Genomic DNA, 27324 nt, shown 5'->3' on the forward strand with positions numbered 1-27324 from the left:
CTCCAACCTAACTTAATCCAAGATAGATTACGGATTAGAAAGACCAATCCACAGGTCTATCAAAAAATAAAAAAATATTAAAAATTTTAAGTTGGGATTATAGTTTAAATTGATAAGTTGAAATTTTTAAATTTAATTGTAATTTAGACGAATATGGCCACTAATTTATTAAATTTTCTACTTTAATTTTAAATTTTAAAATAAATTAATAAATTTTCTCAACCCACGAACCAACTCAAGCCCATCGCGGGCCAACCCACACGGATCGCAGGCCTCAGAGGATCAACTTTTCTGAACTTATTTTAAAATGGATTAATAAAATTTCAACCCAACACTCCTAAATTACTTGGTAAAGCAAGTTAATTCAGCGGATCCAACCTAAATTGACAACTATATTTGAGTGTTACTAGTGCACCTGGCATATAGTTGAAACATTTTTGGCCCGTATTTATACCTATTTATTTGAATTATATATATTAAGTGCTTATTTACATTCTATTTTTTTCATGATAGTATACTTAAAATGTAATTTAGATATATTTTAGAAGTATATCATAAATTAATACATTTGACACGTATAAGTTATTCTTTTCTTTTTCTTCTGAAAAAAAAAGGTGAGGAATAAAATATTTATCTCATCATATGTTTGATTTGGACCATTTTAAAGTGACACTTGCATATTGAATAAAATAAAAGGTGAGGAATTGTTTTGATACAATAAAATTTGTAGGGTTTTCTAACTTTATATTAATATTCATCTAAACTTATGAATTTTTTACAGCTTTATATTATTAAAATTAAACATTTACCCTAAAATTTCTCTTTTTTTTTAGATTTTTCTAATTTTTTTAAAGCATTACTAAATATACAAAATTAGGATTTTAAGCAGATTGGTAAACCAAAAACTAGTGTTGGTCGACACTATTAATTTTAAAAAAATCAAATCCTCCTTCAATAGCATCCCAAAACTGCCTTTTCATCATAATATGGAGGAATTTTGTGGTCAAGTCTGATGTATTTTTTATATAAGAAACATAATTTCTTATATATTTTTTAGAATGTATATTATATATTATTTTACTTTAGGTATCTTTCCACTCCATAGTTTAAATGATATTTTTCCTAAAAATCTATGAATTATCACATTATTTTGGATGTAGCAAGCAGTGTTGACTGCTTCTAATGGGTAATGAATATGCATTTAGCATTGTTCTAGCGGCTTCTTGTAGTGCCCTATTTTTCCTCTCAACAATCCCATTTTGTTGATGCGTCCTAGGGCATGAGAACTCATGCTTGTACCCATTTTCTAAGCAAAACTTGGAGAAGTTTGAGTTTTCAAACTCTCCACCATGGTCACTCTTAATCCTGTTGATTTTTAGAGTTCTTTCATTTTCTACCCTTTTGCTAAACTCAACAAAGATAGCTAAGGTATCATCCTTATTTTTCATGAAATACACCCAAGAGAATCTAGAGTAATCGTCTACAATTACCAAGCAATATTTGTTTCTGTTTAAAGAGGGAGTGCTATGACAATCAAATAGATCTAAATGCAACGGCTCTAAGGGGTCAAGTAGTGCTAGATAAAGTTTTACCTTTGTGTGATGACTTAGGTTGCTTACCCTCTTGGCATGCATCCCCAACTCTTTGTTAGTCACTTTAGCAATGGTCTTCATGTTGATGTGTCCAAGTCTCCTGTGTCATAGCCATCCTTCCTCTTCTTTTGACATGAGACACTCAATAGTAGGGTTAGAAGCAAGAGACAAATTTATAAAATAAAGATTTTGGCTCCTATGTCCTTCTAAGATCACATTTTTCAAGCCTACTTCACTACAAGAAAAAAGGGATTTCCCGGCGGTTTAAAAATCGTTTAGCGGCGGTTTGGAACCGCCGCGAATTCATTTCCCGGCGGTTTACCAAACCGCCGCGGATAACGGTGTCGTTAAACCATTTAGCGGCGGTTCTAGAGAACCGCTGGAATAACCGCCGCTAAAGTAGATTTCCCGGCGGTTGTTTTTGCGGCGGTTCAAAATATTTCCCGGCGGTTTGTTTAGTGGCGGTTAGAAATGATTTTCCGGCGGTTGTTTTTTGCGGCGGTTTGAAATAATTTTCCGGCGGTTCTTTTACCGGCGGTTCGAAATACTTTCCCGGCGGTTTCCCAAAACCGCCGCAAAATGGTTTCCCGACGGTTTGCTAAAACTGCCGCGAAATAATTTCCCGGCAGTTTAAGCTTTGAGTGTGCAATTACAAAATTTTCAGCATGCGATGGTTTTTATAAATAAATAGAAAAATTAAACCAAAAATTATAATAAATAGAAAATTTTACTTGCATTAATTTCTTGCAAAACTAGTGAACAAATATGAGTCATTACACACGGATATCAAAGTTGTCAGATGTCAAATCATAGATAGTGAATTTAGGTTACAAAAAATTGAAATTTTATTTGATTACAAAAAAACTGAGAAATCTCTCTAGCTTTCTCAGATGTCAAATCCTAGAAATAGATCCCTTGCTTTTCCTTCAACCAGGTTGCAAATTCGTTGCTTTTTGAAAAGTAATCATCCTTGGAGAGCTCTTCAAACTTGTAAAGTAGTCATGCCTGCACAAGTACAAAAAAAAATTAGAAGAGACAAACTATAACCTAAAGAACAAAACACCAGCAGGTAAATCTACTTCGATGCTTTTAACAACAATATCCCCTCATAAAAACAATCAGTATATAGTATATATCGACTATATTAGCAAAAGAACAATTGAGAAATTTCTATACTTACTTACACTCTGGGAAATATTTTCCTCATTCATCCAATTTATAAACACAGGTGTAGTACAAGACGAACTTCTCTAGAAACAACAATCAGGAAAAGAATACAAGTTTGAATGCCGATACCACTGCTACTATATGCAATAGATGTCCCTAAAGTGGCCATTCCGTTGACACTACTAAGAACAAACAAACGTGTCAACAATAAAAAACTCTACAGCAACATGGACTTGTAAATCTGGAACTTCTAAAAGATAAATCAAGTAAAGCTAAAACAAGTAATAGGATTGTAAACAGGTAAGAAACAAGACATATCGTTCAAGGTTACACCTAAACAAAGTCCATAAGTACAAAGTTTTGAAAGATAAGTTAATCAAGGTAAGATAACCTACAGCAAAACCGTGATTTTTTAGTAAACATGTCACCTACAGCAAACATGTCACTGAAAATGAAAGGATAGGCGAAGGGCAGAAACAATGTAAGATAACCTGCTTACCTGCATTTTGTATTTCCAACCTTGAGATTGTAGAGATTGACTAGTTTGGAAAATTTACTCCAGGGATCGTGGAATAAGTCCATACTGTTCAGGGCATTCAGTATTGCCCATCATGGTATAAGTTTTACCAGAACCAGTTTGCCCATAAGCAAATATGCAAACCTACAGTAGTTGACAATTTTTCTTAGAGCAAAGAAAAATAAATAGTTCAAATCAACAAAAGACACTTTATGCCCATCAGATAGATACTCACTAGGCTCATGTGAATGATTATTAATATCTGGTCTCTGTGGAAAATTGTCCCTAGATGCTTCGTGTGTTTCTGGAGAATCCTTGCAACATGACATTTTTTTATATGCTTGCTGGACTCCACGAGATTGTAGAAAGTACTTGCAATTGTATGAAGAATCAAGAACTCGAACATTGCCATATGAATTAACCTGAACAAGATTTCAATGATAAGAAATTTGGATAGTACGAGGCATTACCTACTTGAAATGATGCCCATCAAATTGATTGCAACAGTTAAAAGCTGTCAACATGCAAAAACTACATATCATATTAGTAGTTTTAAGTAAATGTAAACCTTGATATCAAAGTTATTTACATACTGCATAACAAAGAAATACCAATATTTGAGAACAATTAGGTATAGTTCCAATAGAAGAATGAAAAAAAGAAAGTTGAGATGGGATCACAATGTTCAAAAATAACCCCAAAAATTTAGTTAGTGCAATAAAAATGATTTAATTAATTTGAAGGTCTCTAATGATATACCCTTGCATAAAGTTAAATGGAGGATAAAATTCATGGAGCGAACCCCATGTTATATTGACACCAACAGACCCACCAAACTAGGAGATAAGCGATATAAGAATTAAGTTCAAAAAGAAACCATTGAAAAGTATGAAAGACAAGAACCCATGAACCTTCATAAAGGCACCTGATATGGCATACCTAGCTAAGGGATGGCTGTTCAAACTTTAAATGTCATTCTATGTAGGTGACAAAAATTTAGTGCTGTTTGAGTTATGACATCATATCTATGTGGTTCACAATGTAATAACTAATTATCTATGTTGGCAATGTATCATTTGCATTCTATCCAGAATGACCAAGAAAACCAGAGAGATTAAAAGTTAAATTTGTAAAGCTCAAAAAGGTTTTAAATATAAGCTCATTGTCATAGTATCTAAAACATGTTGAAAATTAAAACATTGCAAAACAGATACTTCAGTATTCTAGATTCTAGTTGATGTGAGATAATTTTGAAAGGCAAAAACAAATATACCTTGATGACAAGTTGAAACACTTCAAGTGTATCCACAATGATTTCTGTATATTGTCTCACTAGAAGAATACACAAGCTTGCATTACAATATGCCATGCAATCTGATCACAGTTAGGTGAATGTTCAAAGTAGGAAAAGGTACCTTCTATGTTAATGGCTTCAGAAATTTCCTCCATGTTCAATCCCTCTTCACCAGCTTTGCAAAGAGCAGAATGCACAGCTTCAAATATCTCAGGTGAGAACTTGGTCATGTCATTGGTTTGTCCAGATAAACATTCAGCATAACTGATTACACTACTAGAAAATTAGGCTTTTGAGACAAAAATTTTAAGACAGTGACAAAATTCATCTCAAATACTATGTAATTAAGACAGTAATTATAGGTGTCTTAAAATTTTACATTGAGACATTAAATTTAAGACAATATTTAAACTTTTGTCTCAAATTCAACTAAATAAGACACCTAATAAAGACGATTAAAGATATAATTATATAAGGCATTCAAATAAGACGGTAAAAAAGTATTTGTCTCAAATTGTCTTGATTGTGTCCAAAAAAAGAAACAAAATCACATGTACATAAGTATTTAGATAAATATAAATTAGTATTTATAAATTAATAAAAATTTAAAATTGTTGTTACTTACGTTTATAAAATTATTTTAATTATATTAATAAATTAATAAATGATTAAAAAAATCTTTTTAGACAAATATAAATTAATATTTATAAATTAATAAAAATTTAAAATCATTATTACTTATGTTTACATAAACATTTTTATTATATTTATAAATTAATAAATGAATAAAAATTCTCTTTATATAAATATAAATAAATATTTATAAATTAATAAAAAAAATTTATGTTTTTAAAAATTTTATTTTCATTTATGTTTTATAAAATTATCTTAATTAAATCAAATACTAAATAACATTTATTTACGTTTTATATTTTTATAAATCAAATAAATATTTATGTAAATAACATTTATTTACGTAAATGAAAATAACATTTACGTAAATGTAAATAACATTTATTTATTTTTATACTAAATAACATTTATTTACATAAATGCAAATTTTATTTTCATTTACGTTTTATATTTTTATAAATCAAATATTAAATAGCATTTACCCTAACTTCCGCACCTCATCGCATCCTTCTTCTGCACCGCATCGCATCGCATCGCATCCTTCTTCCGCATCGCATCTTTCTTCCGCACCGCATCCCACACCGTCTGCTCCTTCTTCCGCACCGTAGCGCCGCACCACCACACCACCGCAGCGCCGCACCACCGCATGGCAGGTTATATGTTCTCACCCAATCGTGCTTACTTCTTAATCTTGCTGGCAACTGCATATTCCATTTATTCTGTCTATATGCGGGTTGGACTACTAGGAGTTTTCTTGTCGATGAATCTTTCTTTCATCTCTAATCATATTTTAAATAAGTTGCACCAAAGATACAACTATACTGATGAAAGTGTACATGTGGAAGAGCAAAAGGATTCAGAACCAGTCATGGAAGACTTTTCTGTTGACTCTGAATATGCTCCTCCGATAACTGAACCTGAACATGTGCAGTGTTCTAAATCAGCTTGCACTGTACCCGAGGTATCAAGTATTACAAATACTAACAAGGATGCCTCCCCTAGTAAGGTTGTTGTAGTCGAACCATCTTCATTGACTGAGATGAGAAGGATCATGAGCTGTTCAAACCATTATGAAGTTATGGGTTTTCTCAGGAACGCAAATATTGATACTAAGATACTAAAGAAGGAATACCATAAAAACGTGTGCAATTTTAATCCTTATTCACAGGTGTTTCTTAAATTAAAGAATAATCTTAGCTGATGCATAGGCCTACAGAATAATATAATTTAGGTTGTATGAATTGATTCTAGGTCTTGCTTGTGCACCCTGACAAAAATTTGGCGACAGGAAGTTTACTAGCATGTGAATCCTTTGACAAACGCAAGTTCTCATATGAGGTAAATTACATATAAAGTGTTTTAGAGGGCAATAATACAGTACCTGATTTTTCTTTTATACTTGTGGGTAATACTATGCAACTAATGATCAATAAATTTCAGGTTCTGTCAGATTTAACTAAGAAGAAACACTATGATGAGCAATTGAGGAAGGAAGAATCTGGTAGAGTGTTTCAGAGGTCTTCAACTTCATCTCATAAGGTATTATTTATAAGATGAATGCTGTAAGCCTGTATCTATGATTATTATTTTAATTTTTATTAGTCATGCAAGTGTCTCTACATGTTTCTATATTCTTGCATGCCATGTAAGAGGCAATCATACAATAAAGTATGTAATTTTCTCTTTTTATATACTTTTATTAGAATAATATGGTAATATTTCATTATGGAGTTTACACTTCTTTCAAAATTGTTGTCATATAATTAAGAGTGCATTAGTATGTGTTTTATGCATTGATTTTCCATTGCCTGATATTTGATGGTTATAATAATAAATATGTTTGTTGTTACCATGACTGTTACTTGTGAAGGATTTCTATAATAATAAAAGGTATCTTGATTTTATTTAAATAATTTAATTTTATGATGAATTTTGATAGTTTGTAATATGTACATCTTTTTTTAGGTTGCAGATAATACTGTTTCACATGAACAAGGATTGGATAACCAACAGGTACATTGATAGTTGTTTTCACAAGTATTTTTTTTGTTAATATATATAGTTGCAAGAAAGAGGATTATATACATGTTAGATGTTGAAATTTCTTATTGAAAAGTTCTATTTATTAATTTTTTTTTAACAATATATGTCTTCTATTATTTCTGAACAATAAATCTTATGCACACCTCTTGAATTCAATGAGCTTTGTTAAATTGACTATTTCTATGTGGTCTCAATTTTATATGTTTAGTCATGTAAAATTTTGTTGTTAATCTACATATATGTCTCATGTTGAATCAATTATGTTTGAGTAAATGAATTCTTTATATTCTTATAGATTATAAAACATCTTTACCTCTAAAAAGAATTTTTTTTTAATGTTCAGGATTCTGATGAAGAAGGATCATAGAAGTTATCTCCAGATCATGAAGAGTTGTTCTTTAAGCTTTCTCTTATGTAACTTTGGAATAGTAATTTTTTTCTTATCAAATTAATGATGGATATGTACACATTTTTATTATTGGATAAATGTCAGTATGAAACCTTTTATTTTGAAATGACAATTCAATAATTCTGATCTAGATTAATTTGTATAGTAAGTATTTATTAAATTTCATCACAAATGGTGTATCTAACAAATGAAAATATTAGGGACAGTAATTTACTGTCTTCACTTTTATTTGAGACGGAACATTACTATCTCAATCTGGTGTCTCTAGCTTTTTCACAGGATAAGACATAACATTTGAGACAAAAAAATAACTGTCTTAAATACTTTTGAGACAATTTAACAACCGTCTTAACACCGTCTTAAATCGTATTTGAGACAGTGCAACTGTCTCAATATTTTTTTGAGACGCTTGTATTGGGGACGGCTACATTACCGTCTCATCACCGTCTCAAAAAAATTTTGAGACAGTAAATTTATAATTTAAGACAGATTTTATTGTGTCTCAAAAGCCTAGTTTTCTAGTAGTGTTAGGGAATCCCATGGAAATTTGTCAGTAACTGTTTCTTTACTTTCTAAGCTCTGATAACTGTTTGACAAGGCAATTCCACTGGTTCCACATGACAATCCCTGATTGTTTATGTTATATGATACAGAACGTTCATGGTTTTTGTGTTCTTCAGGGACCATATATGTTCCAGCTTGAAACCAAGAAACAAAGAAATCGAAACCAAGATGCAGCAGCTTGAAACCAAGAAACAAAGAAATCGAACCCAAAGTTATCGAGACGGTCGGCGAAGTCGCACGGTCGGCGAAGTTGCACGGACTGGGTGGAAGCCTCGGCGGCAAGCAATCGTAGGAAGCCGGCGAAGTCGCACGGTCGGCGAGCGATGTCTGTTCCACAACAGCAGAAGACACTTGCAGATGAGAACAAAACGCCCTTCGTGGTCATAAACCAAAGAAAAACAAAATAAAATTTTGCACAAGGCGACGAGAGAACTTCACAGACCTAACCCGTGTCCGTGTGTGGGGCACTCTCCGCTCCCACCTCCTCTCTTCTTTCTCTTTCTCCTCCTCCTTCGATGGTTCCAAAGCCGCGATTTTGCACGACGCCAGTGGTCGATAGAGGCGGCGCGAGTCGGAGAAGGGGAATGAGGTGCCTTCAGGTGCTCCACGATCCAAACCCTTTTCTTTCCTTCGTCTCCCTTCCCTTCCCTCCACTTCCTTGTGCTGCAATCTCTTCTGCCCAACGTGAAGTTTAGGGTTCGGGCGAGAGGGAGCGATGGTTCAACAGTAGGGTTCGGGGCGCAGGTAGGGTGGGTGGGTTCGGACGTCTTAAAAATAGAAAATAACGGCAGTTACTGTAAACTGTCGGAAAAATAGAATATAACGGCGGTTAAATTTTAAACCGCCGTGAATTAAATTTTAAACCGCCGTGAATCACCAAACCGCCGCAAATCAACTTTAAATCACCGCTAAAAATTTGTTTTTGCGGCGGTTATTGAAACCGCCGGGAAAAAAGTCAATAGCGGCGGTTTTTAAAACCGTCGCTAAATATCCGTCGCAAAACCGTGATTTTTTAGTAGTGTAAGTTAAATCAAAGGGTTCATGAGACTTATGAGGTTCGGCCAGGTTGAGATTTAAGGGAATGAGTTAGGTTTCAAACCTAACTAAGGATCGAAATGCTAAATAATAAACCTCTATGGTGGCTTAAGGTTTCACATGGTTGGTTTTATAACTAATCAATGGGCCTATGCCAAAGATGAGTTTCGGCCAACTATGAAACAAAAGGCTAAGTGGTGGTTCTAACCCTAACGAATGGTTTCAAAGTTTAGAGATCCTTAAACAAGTCTTAAGGTATCAAGTGGTTAAGCCTAATTCATGGTTTCAAGCCATGTAGGGTATTTTCTGTTTTTCATTTTCTATTTCTGTTTTTTATTTTCTGATCTAGTTTTTAGAAAATAGAAAATACGTTTGGTATGATATACTGTTTTCTATTTTCTAGAAAATAAAATTAAAAAATACGTTTGGTTTATTAATATAAAAAATTATAAATAAAATAGATTTTTTTAATAAAAATATCATCTTATCATGGAAAAGAAAAATCATACAAGAAGGGGATCAACCATATTAGAAAGGGGTCAAACCTGACCTTCTAATACAGCATTACATAACTTCAAATGTACTGTGAAATCTAATTGAAATCAAATTAATTAATTCAATAAATTTTAATTTAAATATTTATAAATTTAAAAAATAATTTATTTTAAATTTTAAAAAATAAAATTAATGAATTATATTTATTAATTTAATGAATTATTTTATTAAAATAATTATTTTAATGAATTATTTTATTAATATATATATAAATTTCTTTTAAATTTTAAAAAATAAAATTAATAAATTATATTTATTAATTTAATGAATTATTTTATTAAAATAATTATTTTTAATGAATTATTTTATTAAAATAAAATTATCAAAATATATTTATTATTTCAATAAATTATTTTATTAAAATAAATATAAATTTATTTTAAATTAAAAAAAAATAAAATTAAAGAATTATATTTATTAATTTAATGAATAAAATAATTATTTTATTAATATATATAAATTTATTTTAAATTTTAAAAAAAATTAACAAATTATATTTATTAATTTAATGAATTATTTTATTAAAATAATTATTTTTAATGAATTATTTTATTAAAATAAAATTATCAAATTATATTTATTAATTTAACTAATTATTTTAATAAATTATTTTATTAAAATAAATATAAATTTGTTTTAAATTTAAAAAAATAAAATTAAGGAATTATATTTATTAATTTAATGAATTATTTTATTGAAATAATTATTTTAATAAATTATTTTATTAAAATATATATAAATTTATTTTAAATTTTAAAAGATAAAATTAAAAAATTATATTTATTAATTTAATAAATTATTTTATTAAAATCATTATTTTTAATAAATTATTTTATTAAAATAAAATTATCAAATTATATTTATTAATTTAATAAATTATTTTATTAAAATAATCGTGCGATGAGGAGGTGTGCGACACTGTAGCCGCCTTTTCTCATTTTCTATTTTTCAATCGCAATTTTCATTCTTCTATAGAAAATGATAAAATATCATTTTCTATTTTCTTAGAAAATGACTTCTCATTTTTAGAAAATGAGATTGGAAAACACAAAGCAAACAATAACTTTCTAGAAAATAAGAAAATGAAAATTAAAAAATGACCAAACCAAACGCCCCCTAAACTTAAAAGACTAAATTACCCTTCCTAACCCTATACCTACAAAGGTATTAGACACATAATATAGACTCCGATCTGAAATCATATTCCGAATAAAGTTATATTTTCTTAGTAGCGCACGGATAGAACAAAAGATATCAAAACGTCTAGCCAAAAAAAAGGTTACTTTTGAGAAACACAACGATCAAGGTTACGATATTATAGCCAATAAGAAAGAACCAGAGCAATTACTCTACGATTAGGCTGATTATTCGATGATCCGTCGCTGCTGGAATCCTTTCTACTACCAGTATTACTAATCAGTCCATAATTATAATAGTAATCACTCGAGGCCACGAAAACGGGGGCATCCGCGGAGAGCTGGCTGTCAGATTTACAGTGGTGGCCTTCGCCAGCGGCAGCAGCGTGAGAGGAATCACAATGTGTTACATTTTCCATGAACACAAGTGCAATGGAAATTTTAAACTATTTGAACACAAACATATGCACATGAGGATTCTAAAAAGCATATAGATACCAGATCTGCAAAGTCTTAAATAATGATCAGCGCAAATGGTGTACATAGATATTTTCAGAACCTTGAGATCAGCAAAAGATAAGTACATGACACAGAATGAATGCAAATCTTTGTTTAAGATGGTATTATGATCAAAGCAAAGGTAGCAGCAGTTCACCAAATACAACCTCCATATGACAGATGTAAATCTGAGGAACTGAATATAGAAGGAAAAATGGTAGATTAAGGTGTTCTACATCTGCTATGTAAAAGTAACTAAGTTATATAAACTGCCCCAGATAACTAGTATCATCCAATTCAGATCAAATTTTGGAAAAACTACTAAATCAATTAAAATTCTTAGACAGTCAATAGACTTGTAATAACAAATGGTGGTAAATGCTACACTATTTCTTACTCAGTGAACAAATACTCACTGAAAACAAAATGATAGTAACAATCACAAAATCAAATAGCATAATTTACATATGAACAGAAAAAGTAACAGCTAACTATGGTAAACCAATAAGATAGACAAATGTAATTTGTTTTGCATTTGCACATAAAAGTATCACCTTACTATAATTAATAAATCAATGAGTTAAACATATAAATGTAATTCCAAGCATGGAAGGAAGGGTGAAAACCAACATATTCTTGCAATGCATCTTACAACGTGCAAAATTCCTACTTCAGGAGCATTGACAACAAAAGGTTTATGTTGTAATCCTACTTGCTAACAAATAGACCAAAAAGAACCAAAAATATTTCAGATAAGATTCGCAGTTTAATGTGCTAGAATAAAATGCAAGATTATTATACTTACTGTTCTAGTTGAGCGGCTAGTTGTGTGGCTAGTTGTGTAATACTTTACTGCTACTTATGATAAAATGATTCAAAGATAAAATTTGCGGGTAAACCTATCATATTCCTTCAATCAAGATAGCAATAAGAAAGTTTAGTTATCAAAGGTAACATAACCCTAAAATTAACAACATGGCAAACATGACAAAATTAAAATCCTAAAATTTACAGCATAAGCCCAACATGTCAAACCCTAAAATTAACAGTCTAAAATCATAAAATGTCAAGCTCTAAAACAAGTAATGATTAGATCCTAAAAATACACGAAATCACCACTTTACCTGCCGCTGCAAGGGGAGGAGACCTACCGCTACAAGGGGAGGAGGATGGACGGAGGAGCTGGACGGACTCGCGACGGCTGGAGGAGGAGGATGGACTTGCGACTGCCGGACAGACTCGCGACGGCTGGACGGACTCGCAATGGCTGGAGGAGGAGCCGGAGGAGGACAGCCGATCGAACAGACTCGCGACGGACGACCGGAGGAAGACGGACTCAGGAGGCACGCACCGTCAGGGGAGCGCGGGCGGGCGAGCGCGCGGGGGATCGCGGTCAAGGAGGAATCTCTCAAAACAGGGCATTCGAGGGAGCAAGCGCGGGCGGCCGAGCGCTGGCGATCGCGATCACGGGCGAGGGAATGTCGCGAAACAAAGCGGAGCGAGCGCGATGGGGATAAGAGAAAACCTAAGGCTGAAATAAAAATTTATTAAATAATTTTTTTTAACATGCTGTAACTGATATTTTTTAACCCTTTTTAACAGTATATAATTTTTATAGGCTGCGAAAAATACTATTCACAATACACTATTATACGTGCGCTGTTAATTTTAAAATATAATATATTATCCGCAGCGCACTTGATTATGTGCGCTGTAAAAATTATTATTAACAGCACACTATAATTATGTGCCGTTAATGATGTGCTATGGAAAGTTAAGTTTATTGTAGTGATAACTTAAAGAGTCTCTCAAGTCCTCCCCTTAATGGAAAGCTCTACAACTCTGATCTTTTATCAGCTGGTGTTTACTGTTGACTATTTCGAAATTTGTGACTACCTTTTGTAAATTATATATTCCTTGCACTCGCTGCTCAACTTATTTTGAAAGACCGCCACAGTAGCAGTATCCTCTGATGGAACATGGTTGGCTTGCTCAAATATCTGTGTGCTGGTACTAGTAGTTAAGCAGCTGAAAAATTCATGCAAATAGGAGGGTTGACTTTGGCGAGAGCAAGAAACGAGGAGGGAAGAATCCACAATCCATCCCCGCAGATTAGGCCAGACGCAACCGCAGGCACCATCAAAGCCGCCTTCTTCCCGTCAATCTTATGGCAAGCAACAACTATCAAGCTGCCTACACACATGTCGATGGCGAAGTTGGCTCCCACCAGGAACGGCACCGCCATGGCCATCGGCAGTGGAACCCACCGCCCGTACTTGCCAGGACACACATCTCTGATCACGTTCGCCGCCACTGCGAAGCTGAAGAAACCATAACAAAGCTGCAAGCAGTGGCGAGGCAACGCCGAGAAGCCCTCCACTCCCAGAATCGCCATGTTTCGGTAGATCAAAGCGTATGGAGCCTTCCAACTGCCCTCCGGATTCCCCACGTCGAAGGCCTTATAGAAGAGGAAGAAAGTCAAGGGGGCGATGATGCAGCCCATAGCGGTTCCAATGGCCTGGCTCACCAGCATCGACCGCGGCGAGGTCATGGTCAGATGCCCGGTCTTGAAGTCGTGCATTAGATCAGCGGAGATGGAGACGACGGACTTTATGAGGCCGCAGCTCACGAGACCAGCCACCACGCCCGAGTCCTTCCCAGCCCACGCTGCCAGAATGAAGAGGGAGACCTTGCCGTAGTTGTAGGCCATGTTCATGTCGGTGAGACCGGCGCCGTAGGCGTTGCAGAAGCCGAGCGCAGGCGCGAGCATGTAGGCGATAACCACGTAGTACCACTTCACCTCGCCGAACATAATGGGGATCGCCACGGCGGAGGCCAGGGCGAAGATCGCGTAGCCGGAGTAGGCCAACCACACAGGAATGGTCTCTCTGTTGAACAGCTCGTTGCGCTGAAGATCGTCCGCGACCATGTTCTCCTGATCTGTCATTGGACATTAATTCCATAATATGTAGACCAATATGTAAGTATATTTGCTATTAGGAAACAATTTTTTCTAACTCGAGTCTGGGTCAACAGAATCACGTACCTTGCTTGATCCTGAGCGATGCTCTGGCAAGCACACTTCTTGCAGTGAAAGCTAAAATCTTTAGGAAATTATAGAGCCCATCTCCAAGGATAAGGGCGATGGAGATGAAGACCTAAAAAGGCAGAGCAGGTGTTTTAGTAAACAACAAACAAGATTGCCTAGTGATTGGGAGGGCGAGGAGATTCGAGAAGCACATGTACGTACCTTGTAACCTTGCAAGCTTCTCATGCTACTCTGCGGTATGCTAGCAGAGAACCAGTCGCCTTTGTGTTCACTTATCAGTGGCCACATTATTCCCCACGACAGTACTGCTCCAAGCATGAGAGAAAGGTTCACAATATGGGAACATATCATGCCGGCTCCCACGTATGTCAGGCTAAAATCGAAGAAAAACCTGCACACGATTATAAATGAATAATCAGGATTTGAAATTGGGTGTGGTATTCTGTAAATTAGTTAAGGAGTCGAGAGATTATTGCGTATTTCTACGTTTGTTTCCAAGCTTTGAGGCCGAAGGTAGGGAACTGTGAGAATCCACAGCCATCACCTCCCGAGTAGAACCATTGGAAGAAGCTCCACAAGAAGCTCAGTGTGAAATATTTTGCAAATCCACGAACCTGATTCCTGTCGAGGAAATGAGATAAATGCATAAAATAGCAAAGAGAAACATAATAATAATAATAATAATAATAATAATAATAATAATAATAATAATAAAACAAGTCGAATTATAACGGGCTTGGGCTGCAAACGAATAATTGCACACACTTGGCCAACTTGTCTCCTTGAGGCGTGTGGAAACCATTGATGAGGACGGCAGTTGCTGTTCCACTTGGATAAGTAAGCTTGTAGTCAATGATCATGATCTGAATTATTTAAAATGTTCAGATCAATAATGAGTATTATCTCAAAAAGTAAAGCCAAAATAAAAACTGAACAAGAACCATTATCGTGGCTGATAAATGTAGTGGCCAATTATTGGATTAACAGTCGCCTAAAGTAAAGTGATGGCAATATAGACCTTCAAGATTATCCTCACCGCATGATTTTCACTTAAATATTCAGATTCTAGTTTGTCTGGAACCGAAGTGTGGATGCGACGTCATCGCGATCACCAGAATGTATTCTCCCAAAAGAAATCATAATTTTCAGAATATATGTAGCTGTATTAAACAGGGAAATTCTACTTTAGCAGCGAAACATTTAGCAGAATCAGTGACTCCCTACTTTATTACTCTCAGTTCGACAAAGAATTTTCTGCTAGTGTTCCTCAAATAGTCATTCATTGCATAAGCGACTTTTCAATTTTTCAGTTTAATTTTATTTATTTATTTTATTGAAAGGATAAGAGTGAACATGGTTGTTTACTGTTGTAACAGAAAAGGTAGGAGTGGAGTTAACCTTTCTGAGAGGAACCAAGGCCAGTAATCCAACGAAGCTAACAGTGACAAGAAAGCCGGTCATCCAACCGATCCCAGGCTCTTTGTAGCTCCCTGGAACATTGCCCTTTGTATCCACACCTGCTTGCTCATAAGTCTTCTTGTTCAAACCCAACAGATACGATCCAAATCCACCTACGTCAACAACTCCACCACCAATTGAACATTTGACGATATAGGAAAAGTTTTTATTTTTTATTTATTTAAAAAAAACGCTTCTTTCCCACCTCCGACGGCAATGCTATAACAAGCGACGGCGCAGGTCTGCACCACGGTGTTCTCCTGGCGCGTGAAGGGCACGGTGAGGACGCCGACTTTGCTCAGCAACTTGGTCCACGACCGGAGGATGACGAAGGCGAGAAGCGCCGCTGAGACGTTGAGCGTCGGCACCAGCCCCGTTGTGAGGTTCAGCTTCATGACGATCACACTGTACATTGCCCCGATACAGGCGCTTGCCAGCAGACCGCGCACGGTTATTTGCTTCTGCCATGGCGGGACTCGCTTCCACTCTGCGGCTCCTGTTTCCGGGGCCGCCTCCAATTCCTCGCCTTTCTCGATCTCTTCCGTCTCTCTCGCCTCCGCCATGTCCTAATCATCAACGAAATCTTTAATTACTAACTAAGTCGATCAAAAATCTCAACTTTATACATGTGGATTCTCAGAAAAAAAAAACAAGTGAACTTTGTCCAACAAAAGAAAAACTTTACTTTTCTGCATCAAACGCCAAGGGAAAGAATATTGTGTCATAAGGAGTTAAAGATCTCACCTTGGCGCTTCGGGTAGCCACGAAAAGTTTTGCAACTTTGCAGAAATAAATTTACAGGCTACTTTTCATTGTCTACGATGCTTATCATCTCCACAGCGAAAATATATGCAAAAATTTTCTCTCGAATTCAACGGCTGGTGCATGTACTGCAAGTAGTACTACAACAGAATTAATTGTAGTACAAAGCAAGATATTAGTTTTACCTGCCAAATATTATCAGCGACAGCCACACTGAAAACTCAATCATAATATAACGTTGCTTTTATAGGAGTGGCGCAACGGGTGGACAGTAGATTGGACTAAAGGAAGTGCCGAATTCAACCTAATGGTAGAATCTTAAATATCTATATGGAGTGGTTCGAATTGCATTAAAAGAGGACCAGCCATCCTCAAAAAGCATCCTTTTTTTATTAGACTTCCATGCACGCTTTTAGTGTGGTGGTGGTGGTGATCAGATAAGATGGGAAGGGATGGGATGGGATGCTTCCAAGGGGGAAAGTCTGGCTTGCACCATTGGCCTCTGCTCCTTCCAACTGAGGCGAGTTGACGAATTAAAAAGTAACAACTCTTGGTTCTTTTCTTTATTTTTTTCTGTGGTTAAGTATCTTTCATGATCATGTCTCCATCTCATCTTTTCTCTTCACCCACTTGACTATCTTCTGACTATCTTCTCTTTCTCTTATAGTATTTTTGGCCGTATTATATTCGTTCTTTCTTTGCTTCTGCACGTGTTTACAAACTTGAAAATACATTTACATTTCGATTGATATGCCTTTTATTAGTGTCAAGTACTTTATTTACTATAATGCCACATATATATAATGCTGTCAATATCTTTTATGGCTTTATTGTAAGCACAAGTAAACAAAATAAAAATCTAATAACTTATTAAACAAACTCACTAACCTAACTATTTAAAACACAATCAATAATTATTTACTTATCTAAGCCTATAACATGGAGTAAGTTATAATATAATAGACTCCTCCATTTGAGGTTTGATATCTTCACTAAATCCTAAACCATATTTCTAAATGAAAACTTGGAGTCAATGGTAACTATAACATCGAGGCATATGGGATAACTTTAACAAATATCTTGAGTTTTTATTAAAAATCTCAATTGACCAAAGGATAGAGTTATTCATAGATTATGCTAAGATCATGACGTATCTAGAAGGGGATAAATAAAATTCATGATGGCACGGGCCAACTTCTCACAAATCCGTCATATGACGGAGTGGGGTGGGTTGACCCATTAATTTGATAAGTTCAAAAATCTCTAACCCAATCCAATCCAAGACGAGTTACGGATTAAGCGAGGCAATCCATGAGTCTATTAAAAAATAAAAAAATATTAAAAATTTAAAGTTTGGATTACAATTTAAATAAGCTAAGTTGAAAATTTTAAATTTAGATTATGGTTTAAATGGGTCAAACCCACTAGTCTATTGAGTTTTGTACTTTAATTTTAAATTTTTAAAGAAAAAAATAAGTTTTCTCAATCTAGAGGCAACCCAAGCCCACCACAAGACGACCCACGTGGGCCGCGAGTTTAGGTGGGTTGGCCCATCTAAACCCATTTTAAAATAGATTGATAAAATTTCAACTCAATTCATCTTAATTATTTGACGAAGTGAACCAATCTGACAGGTCCAACACACAAATTGATGACTTTAAATAAAACCACCTATAAATTTAAGTTTCTTTTTTATTTGCTCTTGCAAATATAAGACCTTAGATATAAGCAACAAAAAATAATAAAATCATGTTAACACTAAGGTTTAATGTGGTTTTGCACCCATGATGTGCTCGTATCACAAGTGCATGGTATCGTCATGTAATAAAAATATCATCCACTGAGATCGTATTGTTGAATACCAAAATATACATAAAGGAGGTTATCTAGACAATCAAGAAAAGGTTCGTATTGTGGGAAGAGGAACAAGAGCAATCGAATGAAAATAATGAGAAAGCTAGTTCGGAAAATAATCCTAGAATTTCAATTTCACTATGATGATTATCGATGAATGCACTTCTTTTATTTCAACGTAAGATCATGTTGAAGGGATTTGTACAAAGATAATTGGATGTGCCTATGGGTAGAAGAAAAGAAAGGAAACATCGATGTGTCTATCCCAATTACAACTTATAAAGTGAATCGAGAGAGACCCCTTAAGTTCTATGACAAATCATGAAAGTCTCGAAAAAAATTTGATCTTCTTTCTCAGGAAACTAGTATTTGATCTTCATCTGTCATGCGGAAGATCTGAGTTTGATCCCGCCTGTCACATGGGATGTCTGTTAGGTCCGACCCGGTGCGTTGCGCGTGTTTATACGTTTCACAAACATGCGCAACAGAAGGAAAAATAATAATTATGACTAATTATTACAACACTCGCAACACACATATGTAGGATACAACAAGTATATGACATAACAAAAAATTAAAATTTTATAGAATAATAATTTATTCTAGGTAGACCAGACAGATGACATTGAGCAAGAATGATATCAATCGAGCAACTCTGTCAAAGCTCCGCCTCTATAGGTAATCCACGCCAAGCTCTCATCTGGACGGCTTCCCAAACCACAAGTCATATCATTGTCTTCAATACTAGTTGACGATCGACAATAGTTGATACGAGAGAAAATCCTAACGCAATAACACTTACCGCGATCATTTTTTTGGGCTTTCTAACTATCACTGACGATCGTATTACCGATGTAGTTTTCAATGGTCAACTTTTGACCATCGATAAGAGGCAAACAGCTAAAACCTTTCTAACGAAGATGAAACAATCTTCGGAAGCTTCACAATCTTCTAGTGACTAACCCCGATAGCAAGGAGATGACTTCTCCTGTGGCGAGAAATAGTTTCCAATGACGGAGAACACTCCGATGGTCGGCGGCAACTGGATGACTCTTCATAAGAGCTCCAAACAGTGATTTCTTCTCTGGTGGCTACTATCCACAGGGACACCAAGCTATCGACATCCCACGCCGATTAGTGCTCCCTACTCCTCGACAGTTGGCAACTGGAACTCAACAACGACCCATGAGCTCAGGAAACGCTTAATGGGAGAAGACGGTTGGCTTCATTAGGGGTTTCCCAATCGGGAGAAAACCAAAAGAAGTAGCAGGCGCACACAAAGAAATCTCGATCCTCACAGTGAAAAATCATGATTAGGGGAGGAGAAGAACAGTCGTGCTCGGGTTTATTTTTTTGGGGAGGAAGAAAATGTGAGCGGCTTGAGATCTCCCTAATAGGTCGTGAAAACTAGAGAACAAACCAGCAATTGATGGCTCTCGATCGGGAGAATGTGGTTGCACAAAACCAGCGATGCTCTAGGATTTTCAATTGCGGAAAGGAAGCCTCACTTCGGGGAGCAAAATCGTGATCCTTTCTTTCCTCTCGTGGTCTGCAATGGTTAGCTGAGGAGAATTGCGAATCGTTGCTCGGTGTAAGTAAGCAAAATCGCGATTGGGAGAAAAGCCCATCTTCCATGATTTTAAGAAAACCCTTTTAAAGGCGGCCAACTTATTTTGGGTTTTCTTAGGATTTACTATAGCAACCCTAATTTATGAATGGTTAGGATTCAACATCAAGCATTCATTCCTATTTTGATGTTCTATCTTATTCAACATCTTATTTGATTTGAATCCAATCCAAAACCCCATCCATTAGCTCAATACCCAAAACCCATAAGCCAATTAACTTATGTTTGGTTCAAAACCAAATAAAGTTGATTCAATTTGATTTAAAATCAAATCATTTGATTCAATAACCAAAACACCTCCAATCAGGACAAAGCCAATTTGGTTCGTTTTGTTAGTAATAACCCTAGAGTCAATTATGTGATGATTGACTAAGGACTTTTGTATCATATTCTATTATTAATAAAAGCAAGAGTTTTGGTTATTATACTTACTTTATGTTTATGTCAAATAACTAAGTATAATAATGTCCTTGGTAGCTAGTTCTAATCTACATCATATTGATTGTTTGAATCGATATTGAGATGATGTAGAAAACACTACTCTTAATCATTCCTAATCAAGCATTAATATTCAGGGACGATATTAATGCGTTGAGTCTAGCATGTAGTTGTTAGATTTGAGAGGTGTCCTAAGGCAATCACCTTACGGTTACACTATTTATTAAATAAATAGCAACTCACTATTTGAGTACACATTTCATATGTATTTGATTGGATCTTAAATACAAATACTGAATGTCCGCAATACGATTCATGGCATGAGAGAATTTGTGATTGGATCATAACTCGTGAGCATCTGTACATGTACAATTATGAATGTATTGAAATTATCCCTAGTCGAGGAATTGATGAGTACGGACGTCATCGATTCTGTCGAGACTAGCACGTTTATACTCCTTGGTTAACCAAGCAGCCGATCTCACTGCTGGAGACATTGGATGTTGAGAGTTAAATGCGGATGCTGGTTAAAGGTAACCAGTTCATTGGAGTGACCTGTCTTGAGACTTCATATGGTTCGATACATATGTCAATGAAGATCTCAGTGTAGTTTAAGTGCGAGTTTCCTTTGACTTGCGGTATTTAAGTCACCTTGGTCATGAAGACTTATACTTTGACATCTTAAGTAAGCATCTCCAAGGAGGTGTAGACCCGAGATGATTGGGTATAAGTTAAAGTGCCAGAAAGTGTTTGAACCTGGTTTAGGTTTTGGACTCTGGTTCACTCCGGTTCAACCAACATGCGCTGACTTAAAACCCTAACTGGTTAAGCACTGTTACTCCTCAATAAAAATAGAATCACATTAATCGGCTCGGTTCTTGTTCTTCCCGTGTCGCTCCTCCCTACGCCGTGCCGCCGCACCCCTCTCCCTCGACGTGCCGTCGCACCCCTCTCCCTCGACGTGTCGCCCCGTTTTCTCTGACGATCTCCTCGCCGCCTGCCGGAGATGCACAGGCGAGGGGTGATGGCCAAACCCTAAGCCCTGAGATGAGAGGTTGTCCAGATCGCGTTGACAAACAAAGAACATGACTTCTTTCCCTTGTGTGTGTGTGCCGCCCGCAAGCGACAGAGAAACTGAGGCTAGGGCACGCCACCTCTCCGCTCAGTTCCCCGCGCAATGCCCTTTGTTCCTCCCCGCAGTGATGGATTGGCTTTCCTTTACGATGCACCCCTATTCTTCAGCAGTCGGCCACCGCGCATGGAGAAGGCAGAAGACGCCGGCCGTCGCGCGTGGAGAAGGAAGGAAGGGTGAAAAACCTTAATCGCGCTTCTTCCTCCCTGTCTCCCAGTGCCACCCAGTTCTTCTCCCATCCGCGCAAGAGGTGTCGCCGAAGAGGATGTCGTCGGAGAGGATGCTGCCGGAGAGGAATTGCGTCCTCTGCTCACTGTTGCCGGAGAGGATGCTGCTAGAGAGGGTTGCTGCCCGTGTGGGTAAGGAGAAATGGAGACAGATACTTAGATGTCATTGTTCTTTTCTGTTCTCTTGTAAGAAAGAAGAGAAGATGTCTTGTTTTCTTTCGGACTGTGTGGAGAAGAATATGATTGTATTAGGTTTGATATCAGAATTCTGTATAGTCATCGGAAATCATTTTCGGTTATTCAACAGATTATACGAACAAAGCTCTCGGAGAATTATTCCATCGTGATCGGAAATAATTTTTGATTTTTGTCCTAAATCAGTGGTCAATGGTTGACCACCACAAATTACACCGGGAATACAATTTTCAGTGATAGTTAGAAAGCTCCGAAATGATCGTGACAAAGGTTGTTGCGTGGTTTCCAGAATAAGGCTTCTCTTGATTCGATTGTCATCGATCATCGGCTAGTACCGAAGATGATGGTGCGACTTGTGGCTTCTGAAGCCGTCCAGACAAGAGCATGGCATGGATCATCAGTAGAGGCGAGACTCTGACGAGGATCGCTCGATTGATGCCAACACCGCTCAACATCATCATCTGCGAGGTATGCGTTTTGAATAATTTATTATTCAAAAAATTTTAATTTCTTACCATGCCTTGTACGTTGTTAATTCCTGTTTATGCATGCGTGTGTTGTGAGTTGTTAATTATTTATTTATTTTCATTGCGCACATTTTTAAAATGTGAGAATACGCGCATTGCACCGGGACGATCCCAACAGTAGTGTTGGGATCGTCTTGGTGCAATGTGCATGTTTACATGTTTCGCAAATGTGCGTAGTGGAAATAAACAAATAATTAAGCTAATTATTACATCAACACATGCATGCAAAATAGGAAATAACAGTGTACAAGGAATAACAGGAAATTAAAATTTTTACAGAATAATAAATTATTCTATGCGTACCTCGCGGATGATGACGTTGAGCGGTGTTGGCATCAATCGAGCGGTCCTTGTCGAAGTCCCGCCTCTACTGGAGTTCCACGCCAAGCTTTCGTCTGGACGACTTCGGAAGCCATGAGTCGTGTCATCGTCTTCGGTACTAGCTGATGATCGATAACAATCGATTTGAGAGAAACATTATTTTGAAAACTACTCCACAACATTTGTCGTGATCATTACGGAGCTTTCTAACTATCATCGGAAATTGTATTCCCGGTGTAATTTTTGGTGGTCAAACATTGACAGCCGATAAAGATAAACGAGAAAACTCTTTCCAATCACGATAGAATAATTCTCTGAAAGCTTCGTAAGCTTCCGCGAGAATGATAAATTGTTGTCAAACAACTAGGATTGATTGGCAACGATCAGAAAACCTATCCAATAGTTAGAAATAATTTTCGATGATCGAACAACAAATTCCGACTGATAAAACCCTAATACAATCCCTCCCTCTTCACATGATCGGAAAATAGGATCTTCTTTCTTACACGGCCGAACAGGACCTTCTCATCCTCTCCCACATGGCTCCCTCTCCCTCACAACTGGCTGAAATAGGTAGAGCAAAGACAGTTGGCCATCAGAGCAGGGGCGGCTGACCAGCGGAGCAAAGGCGGTCGGGCTGGCGATCGGCCGGAGGCGCGGCGCAGGGAGGAAGACTCGCAGCCGGCGCTTGGAGAAAGAATCACGACGCCATGCTCCTTGGGAAGAAGATGAATCGGCTCCAAGCTCCCTCTTTCTGCCTCCAGCTATCCCCTTCACAAGACCTAAATCGTGAGCTGACCGAAGCAGGGCTCAGGCGAAGCAGAGGTGTGCGCAATAGTAGGGAAAAGGCCGTAGCTTCTAGGGTTCTTTTGGCTTCCTTAAGCGGACGACGAGATCACAAGGATCGGCCACCAGCAAGGCGAGCAGGCTGCGATTTGACACAGGAAAAAGATGTCGATGTTGCAACGTGGAGAAGAAGAACAGGGGCACACGATGCACAGAGGAAACCTAATCGCGATTTAGGTTTTATTAGAGAAGCTACAATAAATTGGAATTTGGTTGAACAGATCAAGCGGTGCGGGGCTTGACTGAACTAGATCAAAACCTAGGGTTTACTGTAGCAATCGAACCAATTACCGTAGCAAACAAGGTTTAATCTTGGTTCGTTTGGTTCACTAACCAAATGATCTCTGATTTGACCCAAACCAGTTTTGTTCATTTTGTCTTCACAAGATGAAGCTTCTCATATCTTTCGTTATGCTAAAATGTCTTCCATCATAAACCAAAGTAAGTTGGTTCAATTTAGTTCAAAACTGAATCGTTTGGCTCACTAACCAAATGACCTCTGATTTGAACGAAATCAGTTTAGTTCACTTCATCGTCGTAAGACGAGTTCCATCATTTTTTTCTTTGTCTGGTCCAACCAGATTTTATTAATCTCATTCTAAGAATCCAATTCTTAAACTCGATTTAAGTCCTTCAAAGAACTTGTAGTGCGTGTGACCCAATAGGTTCCTGGTTATGTTGGCCGCCCGTAATTAATCATTAATTATGGAATGATCATGAGTGACACCTAGTAGTACATCATGATCTCAAATTGATTAAAAAATCAATGATTGATTCTAGAACATTTCTAACCTTCAACAACTCCAATTAAACATGCCTCGTTCCTTTCACCGTCTTATACCCGCTTGATTCAGGATATGATCTATGTGTCGGTCCCCACTAGGCTGACTATGTCACACCTAGCCCAAGCTAGCTTTCTTGTCCTATGGATTCAAATTACTTGTATATGTTTCCAAGAGTACCGTACTCTTGACATGTAATGCTTTGACTAAAGACTTTTAGTAACAATTCTGACAAGCGATCGCAGGGTATACATCTCCTTTTTCAAAGAGTGGTGAATCCTCTGTGGGCTATTCAAACACCTTCAGACACTTTGACTTATACCCAATCATCCGGGTCCACACCTCCTCGAAGATGTTTGCTTAAGATGTCAAAGTATAAGTCTCCATGACTAAGGTGACTTGAATACTGCAAGTCAAAGCAAACTCGCACTTAAGCTACACTGAGATCTTCATTGACATTTATATCGAACCATATGAAGTCGCAAGGTAGGTCACTCTAATGAACTGGTTACCTTTAACTAACATCCATATTTAACTCTCAACATCCAATGTCTCCAGTAGTGAGATCATCTGCTTGGCTAACCAAGGAGTTTAAATGTGCTAGTTTCAACAGAATCGATGATATTCGTGCTCATCAATTCCTCGACTAGAGATAATTTCAATATATTCATAATTGCACATGTAGAGATGCTCACTAGTTGTGATCCAATTATAAATTCTCTCATGCTATGAATCATATTGCAGATATTCAGTATTTGAGTTTAAGATCCAATCAAAAACACATATAGAATGTGTACTCAAATAGTAAATTATTATTTATCCAATAAATAGTATAATTGTAAGGCGATTGTCTTAGGATACCCCTCAAATCTAACATATAGGTCAACTAGATGACTTGATCTCACAAGTCATGGATATGAGATATCAAGTTGATACATGGGCATACATTAGAGAATGTATACTGAATTGATCCGTCATGAAAAAGTTTTATGGATCGTTATATGAGTGTCATAAACTTTCTCATGTGACTATTGGTATGAATAGTCCTTTGACCAAAAGTCACTACGATTTCCTACATAAGGAGTTATATATTTTGGTATCGTCAAATGTCACTCGTAACAGGGTGGACTATAAAGATGATTACTGGGTATGTAATAAATTATGCAGAGGGATGTGAGTGATGTAGATGGGATCTATCCCCCTCATATAACGGGAGTGATATCTTGAGGCTTCTTGATAGAGCAGGACCATGAAATGCATAACCATGCTCAAATGAGTCAATATGAGATATTGAGCTCATTTGCTTGAGTGAGTCTACTTGGGGATCAAGAAACACAAAGATTGATAAGGGGATGACACAGTCTATGTCTCATTGATCAATCTAGATATCGAGGATAGAAGGACATGGTCATACATTATCATAGTCATGAAGGTTATGTCGGATCTTGACATTCTTGTCACTTGGGTAGCAATGATGCATTGTTAGATGCTACTCATTACTTATATTTCTAAAATGAGTTTTAGAGACATTGCCAATGTTACGAGAACCTATTGGGTCACACACAAATAACATTCTATTTTAGAGATGGATTCATTTTAGTTTGAGTAAAGAAACAATTAAACTCATTGGATGACCAAGATTTGAGTTAGACTCAAGTTAGTTGAATTTGATTTAGAGTCAAATTAAACCAAATTGATGAATAAAGGTTGATTCATCATGCATGATTAATGTGGATTAATCATGCATTGAAGAGAGGAAGTTATCATGCATGATTAATAGGATTAATTATGCATTGATGAAAGAATACCAAAAGCCTAAAAACCTTTGGTATTCAATGCATGAGTATAAAAGAGTTTTTCATTCAAAAATTCATAGGTTTTTCATCCTCTTGCCTCTCTCTTCTTCTTAGCCAAGACTCATTAAGGGGTTGCTAGCACAATCCAAATTTTATCTAAAAAGTGAGTGTTAATGTGAATACATATAGAGGCACGGACACTTGAACGTGCAAGAGATCCGATAAACTTTGGACGAGCGGGATAAGCGAAAGACACGCTCCAAAAGCATACTCTATTAGATAAGATTTTGTAGATCTAACTTGTATTAGTTTTCTTTCGTATGGATCGCTCAAGGGATCCTTTTTCTGCTGTAAAATTTTATTTATTGCATAGGATTCTCTATAGTGGTATCAGAGCTACTTGCGAAAGATCATACAAATTTTTTTTTCTTTTATATGTGATATAGAAGTAGGACATGTTGTTGTTATGGGTTTCATAATTGTATGAGTATTTTGTTGGTATGCAAAGTTTGTGTTAATCAAACTAAGAGGATATACATCGTCATATTGACAAATATACAAACATTTATCTAATGAAAGTGTGTTATAGTCTGATCGCATTTGACAAAAGTGTGATAAAATTTATCACGATCTATTGTGAACAGATTGTGCAATTTTTGTCACAAGGATGCATCAACAGAACAAGAGAGTCTTGGGTTCATTTTGATGAACAAAGGGCAGCGACTCATTCAAGGAGTTGCAACCGTTATGTTTCTGCTCATGAGTAATTTTTGTAAACATAATAATATTGATGTCTTAGATCTATTTGTTGTGTGTTGATTGCCATAGTGCATGGTTATGGCTCTAAACCTCTGATGTGATTATGGT

General features: G+C 36.3%; 2 protein-coding genes across 3 annotated transcripts; both read right to left on the reverse strand.

The window, feature by feature from the left end:
- Window positions 1–2385: 2385 nt before the first annotated feature.
- Window positions 2386–11364, reverse strand: LOC141815125 (uncharacterized). The gene is made up of 8 exons (XM_074703072.1): window positions 11146–11364; window positions 8662–8986; window positions 8426–8546; window positions 4692–4834; window positions 4550–4608; window positions 3512–3698; window positions 3259–3420; window positions 2386–2597 (listed from the first exon to the last, which is right to left on the reverse strand). Exons 1-7 carry the CDS (start codon window positions 11362–11364, stop codon window positions 3383–3385), a joined length of 1092 nt encoding a protein of 363 aa, XP_074559173.1. The 3' UTR covers window positions 2386–2597; window positions 3259–3382.
- A 1746-nt stretch (window positions 11365–13110) lies between these two features.
- LOC141814791 (putative metal-nicotianamine transporter YSL9) lies at window positions 13111–16987 on the reverse strand. 2 transcript variants are annotated; one of them, XM_074702744.1, is made up of 8 exons: window positions 16898–16987; window positions 16156–16516; window positions 15891–16063; window positions 15258–15355; window positions 14979–15113; window positions 14694–14883; window positions 14490–14601; window positions 13111–14383 (listed from the first exon to the last, which is right to left on the reverse strand). In XM_074702744.1, exons 2-8 carry the CDS (start codon window positions 16511–16513, stop codon window positions 13464–13466), a joined length of 1986 nt encoding a protein of 661 aa, XP_074558845.1. In that variant the 5' UTR covers window positions 16514–16516; window positions 16898–16987; the 3' UTR covers window positions 13111–13463. The 2 variants fall into 2 exon arrangements, with proteins under 2 accessions (XP_074558845.1, XP_074558844.1); XM_074702743.1 differs by lacking the exon at window positions 16898–16987 and adding an exon at window positions 16695–16887.
- Between the last annotated feature and the right edge of the window lie 10337 nt (window positions 16988–27324).

This window comes from Curcuma longa, chromosome 21, assembly GCF_044706935.1.
Source record: "Curcuma longa cultivar G26 ecotype Majalengka, Jawa Barat chromosome 21, ITB_CL_G26_1.1, whole genome shotgun sequence".
Taxonomy (NCBI): Eukaryota; Viridiplantae; Streptophyta; class Magnoliopsida; order Zingiberales; family Zingiberaceae; genus Curcuma; species Curcuma longa.